This window comes from Vidua chalybeata, chromosome 1, assembly GCF_026979565.1.
Source record: "Vidua chalybeata isolate OUT-0048 chromosome 1, bVidCha1 merged haplotype, whole genome shotgun sequence".
Classification (NCBI taxonomy): domain Eukaryota; kingdom Metazoa; phylum Chordata; class Aves; order Passeriformes; family Viduidae; genus Vidua; species Vidua chalybeata.
Genome location: NC_071530.1, coordinates 20231956 through 20249398, shown reverse-complemented (window position 1 = coordinate 20249398; position 17443 = coordinate 20231956). Strand labels below are relative to the sequence as shown.

Genomic DNA, 17443 nt, shown 5'->3' with positions numbered 1-17443 from the left:
TATATTTATTGTTAAATATTATTTAAGCATGTGTAACATTCTTAGATGTTATGCAACTTGCACATTTTCCAGGAGGCTACATTAATAATTTAGCATTGGTACATTCAATTTTTCAAAAAGTTCAGTCTGAATTTAAGCCCATAAGGCAAAACTGATTTAATTTACTAATTAAATTTAATTAATTAAATTAATTTAATTTACTAATTAAATCAGATGTATACTAATTAATTAGTATACATCTTTTCCTTGCTGTTTTCCCCCAAGTTAACATAATTGACACTTGTACCACAAAAGGCTTATGGGCTGAGATGAGAACAGGGAGAGATTACTGTCCACCAATTACTGTCACAGGCAAAATAGATTCTGCTTGGGGAAACTTGTTTAGTCTATTACCAATCAAATCAGAGTAAGATGGTGAAAAATAAAAATATTTCTGCTTAATTACTACATGCTTTGTGGTTGCTTTCATTAGGTAGGTACAGTAGTCAAGCAAATTAATGCAATAGCCACAGTACTTTCAGTTTCATGGTTTATTTCCCTAAATTAGTTCTTATTTTAATCTGTGTGGATTTCATTTGTCTGACCTTGTCAAAACAACTTTAAACTGTTACCTTTATCAGCCTGGTGTATAAGGTGCTGTTGAGATTGTGCTTTTCCCCTTAGAGATAGTAGAAGTTTCATGAACTTGGTGGGATTCCAGAGAATCCTTAACAGCTCAACTTTTATGCTATCAGTCTTCTCTATAAGAGACTAGTGTTGGGGATGTTGGCATAAGAACTGAATTTGAAGTATCAGAGAATTGTCTAAACCCATACTGGGGAGTACATCTTTGTTGTTAGCCCAATTTCTGACCTTTCAGATCAGGACTGCACTCCATGGCTGGATGCAGCTTGGGCTGAGATTCACCTGTGAGCAGTGGCTAGGGGCAGGTGCCTGACATTGCCAGATTTCACAAGTGCAAAGGAACAAGAAGGCAGTGCTTCCACGAGCTCCACACATCTCCTTGGCAGAGACAGTGGGAATGTAGTGAGATATAAACTTGGGACCATCAGCTTTCCCAAGGAAACATGGTTTGCCCTCAGTGAGATGTCATTCTTTTTTGAGGGTAAAATTTGTGCTGCGTGGTCTTGTTTTTTAGAAATGTGGCATGTGACAGAATGTTTCCTTATTTAGCACTCAGAGTTTTTACCCAACCATCCAGCCCACAAAACCGAGGAGGACCGGCCACTGTCCTCTCCTCAGCAGGACTTTACCGCCAGCAACTCTCACCATCCAGGTTTTGCTGAAGGGAAGGAGACAAAACAACATTTACAATTATGTTCTCTGGGCTCTTGCTTGTTTTCTCACTTGTTCACAGTTCTTTGCAGCTGGCGGGTAAGTGCCTCCTGCTTGCTTCCTGTGAAGGTTGTCGTGAAAGTTCTTCCACTCCTCTGGCTTTTCTGGGTGATTGTAGTTCTGTGGCACTGCCAATATGTACATTATTAGTTTGGGGATGGGGAAACTATTAATAGCAGGCAAGAGACCTCATAGAAAAAAAGAAATGGTTAGAGAAGGAATCAGAGACTCAATGGTTTTATTCATATATAGTGGCACTATCATTTCAATAACCCCAGAAGATCAGACCTAAGAAAATAATCCTACATGTTTAAATGCCTTTAAAAAAATTAATTTTTTACTACTGATTTTTGAGCTGTTGGTGTCTGGGTAATGGTTTGCAAAATCAGGCAGGGAAAATCTCCAGGAGTGGTGAAATGCAGAAATATTGGTAGGACATTAAGATATTCACAGATGATGGCTGTAAAGGGGGTTTTATTCACTGTTTTTAACAGACTTGTTGAATTCACTGGCATTGATAAAGTGGATGGAAGAATTTTTTTAAAATAAAATCAGATTAAGTTTAGGAAAACTCCTGTGGCAATGCTATTCCCTTAGCTGCACTTCTCTTGTAAGTATTCTGCAGATCTGAATGTTTAAAGTTAAATCCTTTCACCTTTCTAACGCCTGAGGATTTGCACAGATTCTCTCAGAGCATATGGTATTTTTTTAATCACCACGGTCTCCCTGCATACCAGAATAATTATTTTCAGTGTACATTATCAATTACATTGATTTCATTTTTTTTTGCAAGCTTTTAAGGAAATGTCTTTAACCTCTTAAATACATTTTTATTAAATATGACACCCGCTGCTCAAGACAAGTATCAGGGACAAAAACTGGTTATGAATCTCACAAGCTTTGTCAGGAAATACAACCAGATGGGTTACAAAGTACAAGACAAGGCAGCAGAGCAAAATTCATAGGCACAGTTCAGAGCTGCTGCTGATAAACTCATTGCAGGACTGAAATTAGCTCCCCTGCTTCTACCTTACCTTGAAGCCAACCTTAGGCATGCTCAGGTAAACTGCCTGGAGAGCTGAGGACCCAATTTCTGGTGCAGGTGTTCCTTCTAACTTCCACCAGCCTTTACACACTGGCAAGTGCCAGATGCTACTACTCCCCAGTCTTTGCTACTTTCTCAGACTGCAACTGACTTCCTGAAGTAATTCCTAGTTTTATAGTCAATGGCTCATAGTAGGGGATGGCAGATCTTATAGTCAGCAAGGCTGAGGAGCCCAGAGTGACCCCTGAGAAGCCCAGACTGGTTCACGCACATTTATATGATGAAAAGGAAAGGATTGATGAAAAGGTGGATTTGGGGGAGGGAAGGCAAATGGCTCAGCAAAGGTGGCTGTGTACCCACTGGGAGACCTGTAAGATCTGGAAGGGTGAGAACAGTTCGTAGAGGTCAAAGGTCTAAAAGGCCATGCCTCTGAGGATAGGTTGGATGGAATAAGGTAATGGTAACAGCAGTGTGGCTGAGGAAACTCACTGATGTAAAACCATCCAACAAGCTGTGCTCAGCTGCTGCTGCTGCCCACCACTGATCCACAGCATGCTGATGTATACTCATGACATACATTTTCTATTGTCTACTTTATTTTGAATCAGTAGAATTGATGTTGCTCTGGACCCTGTTGAAAAACAGAATGTTTTTATCTGACATGAATGCAATGACTTCATGTGAATGGGAAATAGAATCATATCACATATCCACTATACGTATATTCTATAATCACTATTTGCTATGTGTTTTGTTTTACAGACATTAAAACATTTTTACTGTATAATAAAGTCAACAGACTCTGTCTTGAGGCATCTATTGCACAGTCAGTTAGAACTGCCACTTGCAATCAAGACAATGAATCACAAAAATTCAGGTGGATCACAGATCATCAGCTTATGAGTATGAAACTGAAACTATGCCTGGGGGTGCCACTGAAGAAGGATCAGACCATGGTCACCCTGTATCCCTGTAATCAAAAAAGTGAGCTCCAGTGGTGGGAATGCAGAAATGAAAGCCTCCTTGCAATCCAAGGAGAAGATTTATTTTTCAGTCCTGGTAATGAAGAGCATGATAATGTTTTGTTAAAGAAGGAGCTGAGTGCAAAGAATAAATGGAATATCTATGGGGCCATGGATATTTTATGTTCCCAAGGATATGAAGGTACAGAAACTTGCTTCTTTCATCCTTTGCATTAATTTCTTTGTGGGTGTTAGAGTGTGTAGGATCTTTGGCTCTGGCTATTCTGACTCCTTCAGTGACCACCAGTTTTAGAAAATCCATGCACTGAGGTACTTAGCCTTGAATTTAGTGTTATATTTATGTCCAAGCATGTATTATACACACACACTTTTTTAGTCTATGCATTATAGTACATTAGTATTTCAAGTACTATGAGTATTACATGCACTCTATATTCTATAACTACATATTATTAGTGAATATATATATACATACTTACTCTCATACTATATATAGTATTCTATATTATGTAAAAGTATTCTCTAAAGTCACTAGCGCTCACCATACTGTGTCACTGCATTATTAACAGAGCACATAAATACTGATAAGTTTCTTATACAGTCACAGGGATACGAGATTTCCCCATGAATGAAGCACAATATGAGTGAGCTGAGAAAGGTCTGAAAGTACTGATTTAAGCAGAGGAAGCATGGCTTTTTTGACTCAGGAGATGAAGATGTTCATGAAATAATTACAGTCACCAGTGCCATTACCTTTTTTGATTAGTTGAAGTCTGATTGTTCTGAATGGCTTTCCCACATCCAGAATGAATGCTCGAAAAGCCACCTCACAGCATATTTGAACACTGAACTCTTAGCTTTGCCTGTGGGAAGCTGCTTCACTGTACGAGATACTTAAAATGGTCACTGGAATAAAACCAGAGAGATAGTCTAATGTATGTTTACTTTTTTTTCCCAGGAATCAAGACATATAAATATTAGTTCCTGCTCTTGCACATGTTATATAAATCTTAACATATTTTAAAATAGAAGTATCTTAGGGTAGAGCTCTGGATCCTTATTAAGATTGTAAAATCATCTTGGTCAGAAATTTAATTATAGACTGTCGTCCTGATTTTTTTAAGATTTTCTAAAGCCTTCTAGAAGTTTACATTCTTGTAACAAACTTTCTCACACAACTTTCTGTAAATAACTTATTGTTTTGCATTCCTTCATAGAGGCGGAGAAATTTGTTGGAGTAGTAGTGTGTCCAGTGTCGTTGGAGAGGTGGCACCTTCACCCTCCAATCCACTGTCACCTTTAGAAAACTATAAATGCTAGAGTCAAAAAATAAACTTACCTTTTTTACCTTTACAATAATAGCGGCTCATGTTGTGCTTTTTAGTGTCCTATAGTGACAATAGATCCCATCTATGATATATTACTTTACATCAGAATAGCACTGGTCTAAAACATATGTCAGCAGCTGAAGTCTGAAAAAGTGCTGAAGCAATTTTTTTAATGATTATGGGACAGGAACCATGGAAAGCACTTCGAGATGCAGTTCTGCCCCAGACCTTACTTTTTCCCTAGTTTACATTCATTTGTTACTTTTCATATTCATGTTATCATTTTGTGTTCTCAGAGACTTTCACGCTGCTAGGAAATGCTTTTGGGGCCCCGTGTGTTTTCCCTTTCATGTACCAGCAGCAGTGGTGGGCGGAGTGCACAGCCGTGGGCCGCGCCGACGGCTGGCTCTGGTGCGCGACCACTGCCAACTACGACACGGACCAGCAATACGGGTTTTGCCCGTTCGGAGGTAAGGTACCTGTTCCCTCCCAGGTCCCCTCAGCGTGCCTTTGGCAAACCAGCACGAGCAGAAAATGATTATCTTTATAATAACAACTCATAACTTACAAGAATATATTTTAGTATATGATGCACTGGCACAGGCTACAGCTCACTACACAAAGAAAGGACATGTTGCACAAAGATGTGAAGAGAGTGATTGAAGAGTAAAATAGCATTCAGTTCCCACTTGCTGTGGGGGTGTTGCTGAACAGCACAATAATTCTGAGCTCCTTACTGCTTCCCAGCGGTGTCTGCTGTCACTGTAGTACAACCCTTCTCTGAGGACTCCTGTTGTGATGGATGTGGTCACAAAAAAGAGCACTGTAGGAAGACTGATGTTGAAGTTAATGTTTCAATTTGCATGATTCTCATGTGAACGTATTTTTTTACTAAAGTGGAACGTGTCCTTTTATCCATGCTTTTAAGCCCTGTTCATATTGTCCAGGAAGCAGCCTTTCCACCCCGTTGACATTTGCCTGGCATTTCTCTGCAATTTCAATCACTTTCTTTTATTTCTGTGGTCACTTCCCCCTCTATCTCCCGTTATGGCCTGGAGAGCTTTCCATTCATGATGTTGAAATCTCCACCTGACACATCTCATCTTTTCTCTATGTTTTCTCCATGTCTCCTATACAGCATTGTCTTTTTTTATTAAAATGTCCCTTTACTCTACTTGATTGAAAGTGGACTTTCAGTGTGGCACACATCCCTAGTCAATTGTGCTTTCCAGATTCCTGCAAATATACCTCACACACTGAGCCCTGAAGGTGTGACATAGGGTCATTGAATAATTTTCAGAGTTTTTGAAAGGTAGTCCCAGATTTCAGTTATTTTTTAAAATTCATCTTCATACTGATTTTTGGGAATGAGCAAATACCTGATAAAATTTTGTATTGTGCTTGATTGAGCGTGTCGATATCTTCAACAAATCAAAGCTGCAAAGGTAATCAGAGAAGGAGCATGGTGCTGCTCAGCACCATTGCTGTGTGGCAGGCACATCCAGAGGCTCTTTGAATGGGGATGGGAGTTATCTGTGAATTTTTTTGATGATAAATTCAGGTCTATAGCTAGTTCTTACAGCTCTCAGTGGGAGCTGCTGTCCAGAGAGAGAAGGAGGTGCTGCACAAATATTTCAAAATTTTCTCCTGGGACTTCTGCCATGTACTCCACGCAATGTATTTTCCCGTGCAATCACTTTCCTGGTGGCAATTCCTGACTTGTCTCTCTTCATGGAGCAGGAGGCATTATAGGCCAGCTTTACCTGTCGGTGTGCTGGCCTTAATTTTGTCCTTCCCCATCTGCTTTTAACATTTTCAGTGATCTTGAAAGAGCAGCCCAGGTGAAATTGAAGGAGACAAATGAGAACCTGCTACACAGAATGAGAACCTGGAACTTACTTTTCTGTTCAGTTACTATAACCTCTGCTGTTATTATTGTTTCCACAGATAAAGACAGCACATGGACTACAGATCTGTCAACAAATGTTCAGTACCAAATAAATTCTGACTCAGCTCTCACATGGCACCAAGCCAGGAAGAGCTGTCAGCAGCAAAACGCAGAATTACTGAGTATCACAGACATTCATGAACAAACATACCTTAAAGGTAAGGCAGTAAAGCAAACCCTGGGTTACATTCAGGATCTGTTCAGGCCATCAAAATAGCAAAGGATTATTTAGTATGATTTTGGCCATTGCCTTTGGACCTAAATAAGTGTGGACAAGAAAACAAAATATTTTAGAATTTGCAAGTTCATATCAAAATTGCTGCCAATTTACATAGAATTCTAGCATCCTGCAAGTAACAGTTTGACTTCATATTTACAAATCTTATTTTATTTATATATATATTTTTTTTAATGGAGGAAAGAATCCTGAAAAGTAAATGAAAGACTTACTTTTGGTCAAAAGGAAACTTCAAAAAATTTTGAAAAGAAAGAAAAAAAGATCAATCTTTATGCCAAAGGAAGGAATTGTTTTCTTTCAAATGCTGTTTTGACAGCTGTTTTTTTCATTCACTTGGCAAACTGAAAAATATCAGTTATTTACAGATATGAAATTGCAGCCTTACGTATCCACATATAGATGAAGAAATGATATGGAAGAAATACTTATTGTTGGTTTTAAGGATTAATTTAACTTCTAACAAAATTTTTATTATTGTTTATATTTATATTCTACCAATAATTCTACTTAAATGTACAGAATTTAGCCTATTCTGCAGAAACAATTTTGTTTTGGATATACTCTGTGGATATAATCTGTGTTCATTTTGCATTAGTTGACAGGATAAAACAGGGAGTTTCTGTTTGTTTGCTTTCTTACCGTATTCAAACTTCGGCATATTTCAATGTATCATTGTATCTACAGATATGTGCAATTAGCTATTTAGGAATACAAGTCTTCCTAGAGACATTTTTAGTGACCATTGTTAATACAAAAGAGATTGATAAAATAATTCCTCTTATTTTTGTAACTTAGAATTAACAGAAGGTACAGATTCTGCACTGTGGATTGGACTCAACAGACTGGACTTGAGTAGTGGGTGGGAGTGGATTGGAGGCAGCCCTTTCCAGTACTTAAACTGGGCTCCAGGTAGATATGACTTTGTTTGATTTTGTATTTCCAAAGAGAAAATATATATACCTCAAATACTGCTGTAAACTTTATTATCAGATAGTTATGCCATGAGATAAGTATTTTACCTTTTCTTGCTTTAGCTTTAGAAAAATCTCTTTTTCTATAGCAATATAAGACAGAAACCTTCAATGTATTGCAAAAGTATTTTAGCTGTGAAAGCAACACTTGTCTATCCCAAAAATATTCAGTCTTCCATTTCTTGACTAACAACTAAAGTATGAGTTTACATGTTTTTATCCACTTACCTAACTTACACACATTTCCACTACTGGAAACGTACCTTAGCTCTTACTAAAGCTGGGAAAGACATGACCTCCATCACTTCATCTAGGAGTGGTCTCTCATGTGCATTTTAGACCTTAGAGCTCTGTTTTTCATTCAGAGAAGTTCATTTTTTTTTCTCTGTACTTTTCCCAAAGGAAGTCCGTCTCCAGAATCTGGAAAGCTCTGTGTGGTTTTGAATCCTGAAACAAAAGCTAAATGGCAAAATTGGGATTGTGATCAGAAACTTGGTTATGTTTGTAAGAAAAGGAACTTTACTTTGGTTCCTTCAGGTATGTTGATACACATTGATAATTAAAGTAGAAGCTATTATCTGAATCACTTGACATATAGACAAAGATGAACAGAAGAATTTTATTAGAAATAGAACTATTTCTTGTTTCTCTGGTTTGCTTTTTATAATGATTGCAGCCTTTCTAGTCTGATCTCCAGTTCCGCAACACACAGACTGAAATAGATAAAAGCAAAGAATTTCCAACTAGTCAGTCCTGCCTGTCTTTCAGGGGCCAGGTCTCCCCTTGATGTACACAGACTGCTGACTATGAAAAGGGAGAACAACCCAAAAATTATTTTTCAGAAGTGGGACATTATTAAATATAAGCCCAAGAAAGAAAGATACATAACTTAGTGTGGTTCTAAATCATTCTCCACAACTTGTGGTCAACCAGAACCTAGAGAAGAAATTTCAGAGTTCACTGTAGAAGTGGTGGAAGATTGGGACAGTGGAAGATCAACACATTGAAGTGAGAAAAGATATTTGAAGTGTATGAATATTTCCCTGAAAGTGTATTCATCTAGCTATAAATTTGTCTTGATGGCTTGTACTCTATCAATATACTTAATCCTTTAAAAATTCATAAACCTTCTATGTTAGCTGCAGATGTCTGATTTCTCCTATCTGACAAGTAAGTACTAGGTGATACAGAAGCTAATAAAATTAATGAATTACAAAACTAATACCTTTGATTAATACATTACAAAATTAATATATTTGTTGCAGACATTTGACTAAGCTTATATATTAAAAAGCTTTCCTTCTCCAAGCTAAAAATTGCCTGGTTTAGAGAATCATGTTTATGTGTATTGCATTTTGTGTTCATCATTTCCTTATGGTGAGAATTTCAAAAGAAAATTCTTAGTTTAGAACTTTTGCACAGATGAAGTGGAAATATTTTCAGTGTCATGTTCCTTGCATGGCAATTGGAGCTTTAAAGCCTTGGGATATGTTCCTAGGTGACCCTGGGCCTGTTACCTGCCCAGATGGATGGGTGCCATATGTGGATCACTGCTATAAGATCTTCAGGGACAGCAAAGGATGGGAAGCAGCTTTGAAGTCTTGTCAGAAGGAAGGGAGTTGCTTGGCCAGCATCCAAAGCCTTGAGGAGCACAGCTTCATGGTGTCTCAGCTTGGGTACAGTGAGTATTTCCAGGGGGGTCTCTTGCCTTTGCCTGTATGGAAAACAAGACATTGATAGTTCTTGATGAATTCTGGGTGTTGTCAAAACTCTGATTTTATTTATTGCAAAAATAATCGATTTAGGTCTGGGGGGCTGGGTTTAGGGGCTTTCTGTTTTTTTTCATTTTGTTGAAAGAAGCTTAAAACATTCATGCTCCAAGTTACATAAAAGCAGTATTCTAAAATTTGACCAGTGCAATGGAATTGTAAAGTAACTATTCAGACTTCTATCCTACCATCATGGCCTATCAGTATTAGGCTGGTAATTCACACCCACTCTTATGAGGAGGAAGAGCAAAATTTTTTCACCCAGTGCAAGACTTTCCTTACAGCCTAATTTTCCAAAGCATACAGTCTTTATTTTTATATCTATATGAAAATATTAATTTATAAAACTATCATAGAACATGCTGCATAAATTTGTGAAAGGAACTATATGTCCAAAGCCTGATGTTTAGTGCTGTGAAAAGGGTGGAGTGCCAAAAGAGGTCTTATCTCTGTTTCCATCTTTAGAGCCAACAGACAAGCTGTGGATTGGGCTGAATGACCGTAAGGTTCAAATGTATTTTGAGTGGAGTGATGGTACCCCAGTGACATACACAAAATGGCACCTGGGAGAGCCATCCACTACAAACAACAGGCCAGAAGACTGTGTCCTGATCAAGGGCCAGGTGACATTACTCAATACATATTGTACTTTCGTACTAAAAATAACTACTTAATAAAAGAATAACATGCTCTGTTATTTCAGCAAATGGCTAAAGCCAGAAAAAAGGGATAATAGGGATTGAATTGAATAAGATTGAGAATGAGATTGAATGTGACCTTAAAAAAAAAAAAGGCATTACTGCATCACTGGTGAAATTTTCTCTTTGAGTACATCTGAAAGTCACAAACGAAATTATTAGGGCTACAAAACTGGTCTCTGAAGGTATTTTGAGTACATTTTCTCCTTTTCTTCTGGTGGTAATGATGGTATATGGGGATCTCTGATTCTTGCTGGCTTCTCTTTACCTGCTTATTTGCCATTCAATAGCACAACTACCTGTGCAGGACCCAGCACAACAGGTCAGGGAGCATCTCTATGAACACTTCTCCCTTCTTACCACTGCCAGCTGAGGCTATACTGCTATAGCCTAGTCTACTATTTCACAGAATATGAACAGATTTGGTCTTGATATCATGTAGGAAAATTGGATAAGGAAAAATTCTCCATTTAAAAATAAAGGAGAAAGAAAAAAAAATCATTATAAAGAAAGAAATTATTTATCTCCTTTAGATTATTCAACTTTGTATGTTTTTTATTTCAAACTTTTTTTTCTGACACAGAATGGCTATTGGGCAGACCATGTCTGTGAGAAGAAGGCTGGCTACATTTGTAAAAGAAAAGCTACATCACAAACAGCTGGAGAAAAAGAAAGTAGCCTGGCAGGTTGCAAAAAAGTAAGTATATGAGAATGGAATGTCATTTTCTCAGATGAAATAGGTACACTGAGAATCCATTAGAATTATTTGAATGATTTGAATTATTTACGTGGAAGGGTTTTTTGTTTTATTTATTATGAAGTTTCTCCCTCTCTCTCAGTTACTCTAAATTTTAGAAAACCATTTACAGAAACCACTTAGGAATTTGTAATTTCACTGCAAAAAGTTTCTAATTCATAATATTCATGATCATTGTGCTTCATTAATTTTAAAATGCCATATTTCACTTAATACATGATACCACAATTATTTAAAATTTGTATGAAAATCCTAAAATCATGTTACAGGGCTGGAGAAGATATGGGACCTACTGCTATTTTGTCGGACATCTTCCAGCAACATTTTCAGAAGCAAACACCACTTGTGAAGGAGAAGAAGGTTACTTAGCCACAGTTGAAAGTAGGTATGATAATGATTTTTGATTGATTTTTAAATATCTAAAGATTGTATCTTATGAAATATTCCTAGAAAAGCTAACACAACACCAAGCAGCAAAATGGTCAAGTAACATGAGGTCTCTAGTTGAATAACAAAAAAGTCTTGCTTTTTTTTGTTGTTAATATGGAATCTTAATCCTATATAGGGTCTTCTGACCCTAGCCTGAAGCAAGGAATAAGAGAAAAAAATTCCATCATCACAGTAGACTAGCAGGATTTGGGTAAACGACTTTGTTTTCACTTGCATGTTGATGATGTCTTTTACAGGTATGAGCAAGCCTATTTGACTAGCCTTGTTGGGCTGAGGCCTGAGAAATATTTCTGGCTTGGCCTCTCTGATGTGCAGGATCAAGGCACTTTCAGCTGGGCCAATGGTGAAGCTGTCTCCTTCACGCACTGGGATGCAGGAATGCCTGGTGGGTGCTGTGGTGAGGGGTGGTGGGTGCTCTTTGACATTTAGATTTGCGTTGGTATAATGTTTTATGTTTTATAACATAAAACATAAATTTTATGTTTTAAACTTTCAGTATATTTTATAAGTACGTGCACTTTTCAAATCCCATATTCTAATTTCAAAGGGAAAATTTTAAACTGCACTTTTATATTTGGACATCTGATATATTTACCCATAAGATTAACTTTTGGCCCATCTTCACAGGGAGATTAAAGGAGTTACAAATGGGTCCTAAAACTATTCCACACATGTCCCTCTAGTGAAAAAGTTAGCCTGGGAGAAGAGTTTGAAACAGAGCGACCGTAATGTGGATTTAAGTTAGAATTCCAAACTCAAAGTGTCAAAAATCATTGTGCCATTATTATTTTTATGTGTGATACTAAGAAAACTGCATTCATGGGTTCATACTGTGCAGAAGCACAGAAAACAAGATTTCATGATGCCATGAGGAAATCTCTTCTCCGTGGGATATACTATGTTCCTCTTAGTGATCATTTGTCTGAAGACTTTACTGAAAACCTTCAGTGAGGTTATAAAATATAAAATAAAAACAATAAAAAATTATGAAAGACAAAGACTAATAAAACCTTAGCAAATGCCATAAGAATGCTTGCCAGGGAGTCTGTGCTGTCAGAAGATGATCAGGGCATGAAGAGAGCATTTGAAAGTCATGTTAAGGAATCTTCCCTCTCTGACCATCCAAGTGCCACTCTGGAGTCACACTCACACCACCTGAGCTGGGACCAAGGTCCCTCCCCAGCTACACCCCCACACTCACACACTCAGACAAAGTTTCCTTAACAGCTTGAACCCAGCTTTCCCCAGATTTTTTGATCCCTAAAATAATTCAATCATGGTGTAATAATAAAATACGAAGCTTGAGCTGGGTGCCTCCAAGGAGGGTCCATGAACAAAGGAAACCCTGGGCTGTTTTAAAGTCTAAAAGCAGTAATGTCTGGGGTCCTTGGCCCCTGCTGAGTCTTTGGGTGTCCAGTCACCTGGCTGGACCACTGGTGCCTATGCCCTTTGCTATGCAAAGGGTCAGTACCAGTTCACAGCCCTTTGCCTTGGGTCCCACCAGTCAGAGCTCAATCTCTAGTTGGCACTGCAGCTTGCAAACCAAAGTACCCACAGCAAATGCATTCCTAAACAATCAGGCTGGAACAATAAAGAAAAATCTGTTTCTTTGCATTTGTGTTCCCTAAGAAGAAAATGGACTTTCTGTGCTGGAAAGTTTCTTTGTGGGAGTATCTTTGGAGAGTCTATTTCAAGCTGAAATATCAAAAAAATAGGTTATGGAGGAAATTGATGGCATGAAGTCAGGACTAAGCATGGCTGCAAAAGTATCCAGGAACTGTTAACACTACATGAAATAAACCTTTCTCTTTAATATGTAAAGAGAGCATTAGCTTTCCTGCTAAAGCTGCCTTGACATCTAAACTTTGCTAAAAGACAAATTTGGTGCCAACATTAAAATGGTTACAGAGAGATATGGGGAAATACAGATGAATAAGTCATTAGTAAATGAACTGAATCTGTAATAAAGATATAGTGGGAAAGATACATAAAATCACTTCTGGAAAGGGAGGTTATGCTTATAGATCTCCCAGAGCTCCACACAGAAGGTGAAAGCATATGAATGAAGGAAATCTAGTAAGTGTGGTCTATCTCAATTACCAAAAGCCTTTCAGTTAATCTAACATAAGACAGAAAAGCTCTTACATGAATAAAAATATTGATAAAAAGGCACTGATGGGAATGTGGATTTTTTTTTTTTACGGGGGCTATTTTTTACTGGGGAAGTGTGTTCACCAACAGAACCCCATAATGACCATGCTGCTCAATATATTTGACAGAATTAAATAATTCACACTTTAGAAAATATCCAACATGTTTGTTTGTTTGTTTTTTTATCATAAAGGAAATAATCCAGGATGTGTAGCCATGAGAACTGGGAATGCAGCTGGATTATGGGATGTTCTTGACTGTGAGACAAAGCAAAAATATATTTGCAAGCAGTGGGCAAAGGGTGCAACAGCTCCACCTATTCCAACTACTGCTCTGGTCCCCACATGCCCTGAAGGTTGGGTATCAAACAACCATAGGAGTTCCTGTTTTAAAGTAAGTGTCTAAATAGTTAAAAGAAGCAGCTTGAGTGGGGGAAAAAAAAAACTAAACAAGAAAAAAAAATAAAAAGGAACTGACATCTTCATTTTGCAATATCTGAGATTGGAATAGAGCAAAAAACAAAACCCCCAAAATTCTTCTAAGGAAAATATCCATGAGAGGGGAAAAACTAAGGAAGAAAAGGTGGAAGGGAGGGAAGGGAAGGGACGGGAGAAGGGCACAGGAAAGAAAATGAGGAAGTTTGTGTTTCAGGGGTTGAAGGAACTGGAGCAGGAAATGGAAGAAGAGGAACATAAATATTAAGGCCCAAAAAAGACATAAAAAAAAGAAACGAAAAAGAAAAGAAAAAACAGAAAATAACTCCATATTAAAATTATTAAAAGGAAAATGTCAAAATTCTGTATTAAACAGCAGAAGCAGCAAAGCTGGTTTGTCAGTGCTGCTCTTTATGTCTGTTGTGCAAAGATGTGGTGTTTGCCTGAGAAGTGTGGCAGCTCAGAGAACAAACAGAGAAAAAGTGATGTGTAGCCTACAGCAGCACAATGCCTAAGGCTGGACCTTGTTAAAATCAGCACATTACTCCACAAAAAAAAAAGGATAAAAAGTCATGTGAAAGGTTAATTAAACCAGTGTTTATGAAGGACATTTACTTAAGAGTTTCTGGTGCAAAGCTGCAGATAACTTGTGTTTGAAGTACAGTCAGCTGTATCTTAGCAGGCATAAAAAAGGAGTTTGAACAAGAAATGAGTGTAATGTGCAAACAGTGGTTTGGGATCATGCAAAGTTGAAATGTGCTAAGTGTAAGTTGTAAATGTTTTTTATCACTTAATTGAATTAATGAGTCCTTCTCTTTTTTTTTTTTTTTTTTTTTTTTTTTATTTCTTTCAAATTCATCTGGAATGCTATGCATTTGGGCTCCTTTATCCCCAGATGATAATTTTAACTTTGGTCAAATCTGTACTTGTTGTCTCTTAAACAAGTTAGACATCATACTGCAAATGTAAAGTGAGAGTTGTAAATTACCATGAAGTCGTTCTTTTGCTTGAATCTTCAGACTCGTCCCAGACCGTTTTGCCTCTCAACCACAGCTACTCTTCTTTCCCTTCATATGGAAGCTGATTTGGGCCTTTCTTCAATTAAAACAAATTAAAGGGAGTTGGGGAGTTGTATTCCTTTTTCCCTTCTAGCAATTCATTTTTTTAAAACCACTATGCTAAATAGGTAGGCAGCTCTAGTGTAAAAATTCTAGGAACAGAGTGGGAAACGTTATTTCTCTTCTGGACTTTTACTCAGCTCATATGAAACCTCATTTATGTTTAAGCAAGACTATAATTATTTTATTATTGTAACATGTATATAATATGTTTTTAATTAATTTCTCCATAGTGTTTTTGCAGATCAAAAAATAGAAAGAAATCATGGTTTGAAGCTCGAGATTTTTGCAGACAAATAGGAGGGGATCTGGTCACCATTAACACTAAGGAGGAGATGCCATTACTAATCCAAGCAATGAGGTTGGTATTTGATGTGTTTTTATCTTACTGGATTCAAAAACTTTTCATATGAACTATTATGAATGATCCTAGATGACTTCTAAAATGTATGGATTCCTCAAAAGCCAAAAGACCTGTGATACTTTGAAATTTATCTGTGCAGTACTATTTTAAACTTTTCATGGAAAAAAACAGTGATTTCTGTCAAGATTTTTTTTTTTAATCTCCACCAGTATCATGCTTGCTAGATATAGTTTAGAAACACATTAAATTAGCAGTATTTCTACAAGGGTAGAAAATATCATAAATGTATCTACTGTTGATGTAGATATGCATCAACCTTTCAGTGGTCAGTGCTGAAACTACTTTTTGAATCTGTGAAGGTTTTCCCTGATTGAATAGTACATTAGGGAAATACGTGATCAATACTACTAATAAGTCTGATAACTAAGCTGCTGACACTGAACCACAAAAATATGACACATTTCTACGAAGAACATGTGTATGCACTTCACCAAAGGTAATAGGGAAATTTGCAACTTCACTGCTTTCACAATGTGCTCTAGAAAGTTCACCTATGTATTTCTGGACTTTTTTTGTGCTGATGTTTACTCACTGCTCTGTCCTGTGCTTTCTTTTAGAACCTCTCCCTGTATGTTTGAAACAGTTTGGCTGGGTATATTTTCCTTAAATCCAGATGAAGGATTTGCCTGGAGTGATGGCTCTCCAGTGAGTATCTTAATTTTTCATCATATTTGTTTGCTTAAGGTACTTTGGGATTTGTACATATACTTTTTGACTTTTTCCTGTTTTCCTCATTAAAGAAACCACCAATCCTTCAAACATTCATGTAGCTGCTAATCTGTAATCTGTATTGTCATGACTAATACCACAGCGAAACATTTGAATACATGGAAATTATCTGTGTCTCATCAGATTCTGTAGGTTTCTGTGTAACACTCGAATTTATTTTCTCTTCAAAGAAGATAATATTTCCACCTAAGTTCAAGACATAAAAAATTCATTATGCTATATCATGTATCCTGTCTCTCATAGTAGCCACAAGCATCTAAAAAGCTAATCAAACAACAAGCATGTTTCCCAGTATACTCCTGAATCCTCCATTAAGTGATAGCTCACGGTCTTTTAAAGCTGAAGCTCAGATCTGTAATTTTAATTTATTTATTTCTGGGAATTTATCCAGTCATCTCTTGAGCCCATGCAAATATCAACAGCTGTGAAAAACATTCCTACAGTATTCTACTCTTTATTCCCCTCCATTTACTACTACTCCCTATTCTTTGGGTTTCTTTAACACAAGCAAGGATCTTTTATCTTATCCTGTTCACATTACTTTCCACAAAAGTTTCATAAAGGGACATTATCAAGAATTCTTGATAATAATAGGTAGGTTGTATCACATGTGTCTCATTTGGATGTCAGTTTCTTCAGAGGTACCTCCTCTAGATTTGTAGGACATGTCTTCCCTCTCAAAAGTCACACTCCCATCCTCATTAACCACAGGGAAGGGAAAAGGTAATGCTCAATTTATGCATGACATGGTCACTGCCACCAGACAGATGTTGGACAGTGTAATTTTGAACCAGGTCAGATGTGGAGTGAAAAGTACCCTGTCTGCACATGATTAGTGATATGTGGGTGAAATTCACAGCTAGGTAAAGTTCATTACAAACAGTTCCTTTGCCTGTTTCTCTTCTGTCTGTCTATGGCTCAGGGCACAAACAAAAAAGCCCTCCATGGCAAGACAGACATGCCTGAACACTGACTTCATTGGCCCACTCTAAAATCCTTCTACCTATAGCTTTCCCTATAGTATTTGCAGTGCTTTTTAGATAAAACCAGAATCTTTGAGACAAA

The 17443-nt window shown here is 37.3% G+C and overlaps 1 protein-coding gene across 1 annotated transcript in view; it reads left to right on the top strand.

Annotated features, from left to right (window-relative positions):
- The first annotated feature begins 1315 nt into the window (after window positions 1-1315).
- LOC128792736 (macrophage mannose receptor 1-like) overlaps window positions 1316-17443 on the top strand; it is a 32354-nt gene continuing 16226 nt past the window's right edge. Inside the window, exons 1-14 of the mRNA XM_053951409.1 lie at window positions 1316-1374; window positions 3143-3544; window positions 4988-5161; window positions 6639-6797; window positions 7673-7786; window positions 8251-8385; window positions 9347-9529; window positions 10083-10240; window positions 10899-11012; window positions 11342-11457; window positions 11759-11907; window positions 13867-14066; window positions 15459-15586; window positions 16207-16294. Coding sequence (XP_053807384.1) covers window positions 1317-1374; window positions 3143-3544; window positions 4988-5161; window positions 6639-6797; window positions 7673-7786; window positions 8251-8385; window positions 9347-9529; window positions 10083-10240; window positions 10899-11012; window positions 11342-11457; window positions 11759-11907; window positions 13867-14066; window positions 15459-15586; window positions 16207-16294 — 2178 coding nt within the window. The 5' untranslated portion in view covers window position 1316. The remainder of the gene's footprint in view (window positions 1375-3142; window positions 3545-4987; window positions 5162-6638; window positions 6798-7672; window positions 7787-8250; window positions 8386-9346; window positions 9530-10082; window positions 10241-10898; window positions 11013-11341; window positions 11458-11758; window positions 11908-13866; window positions 14067-15458; window positions 15587-16206; window positions 16295-17443) is intronic.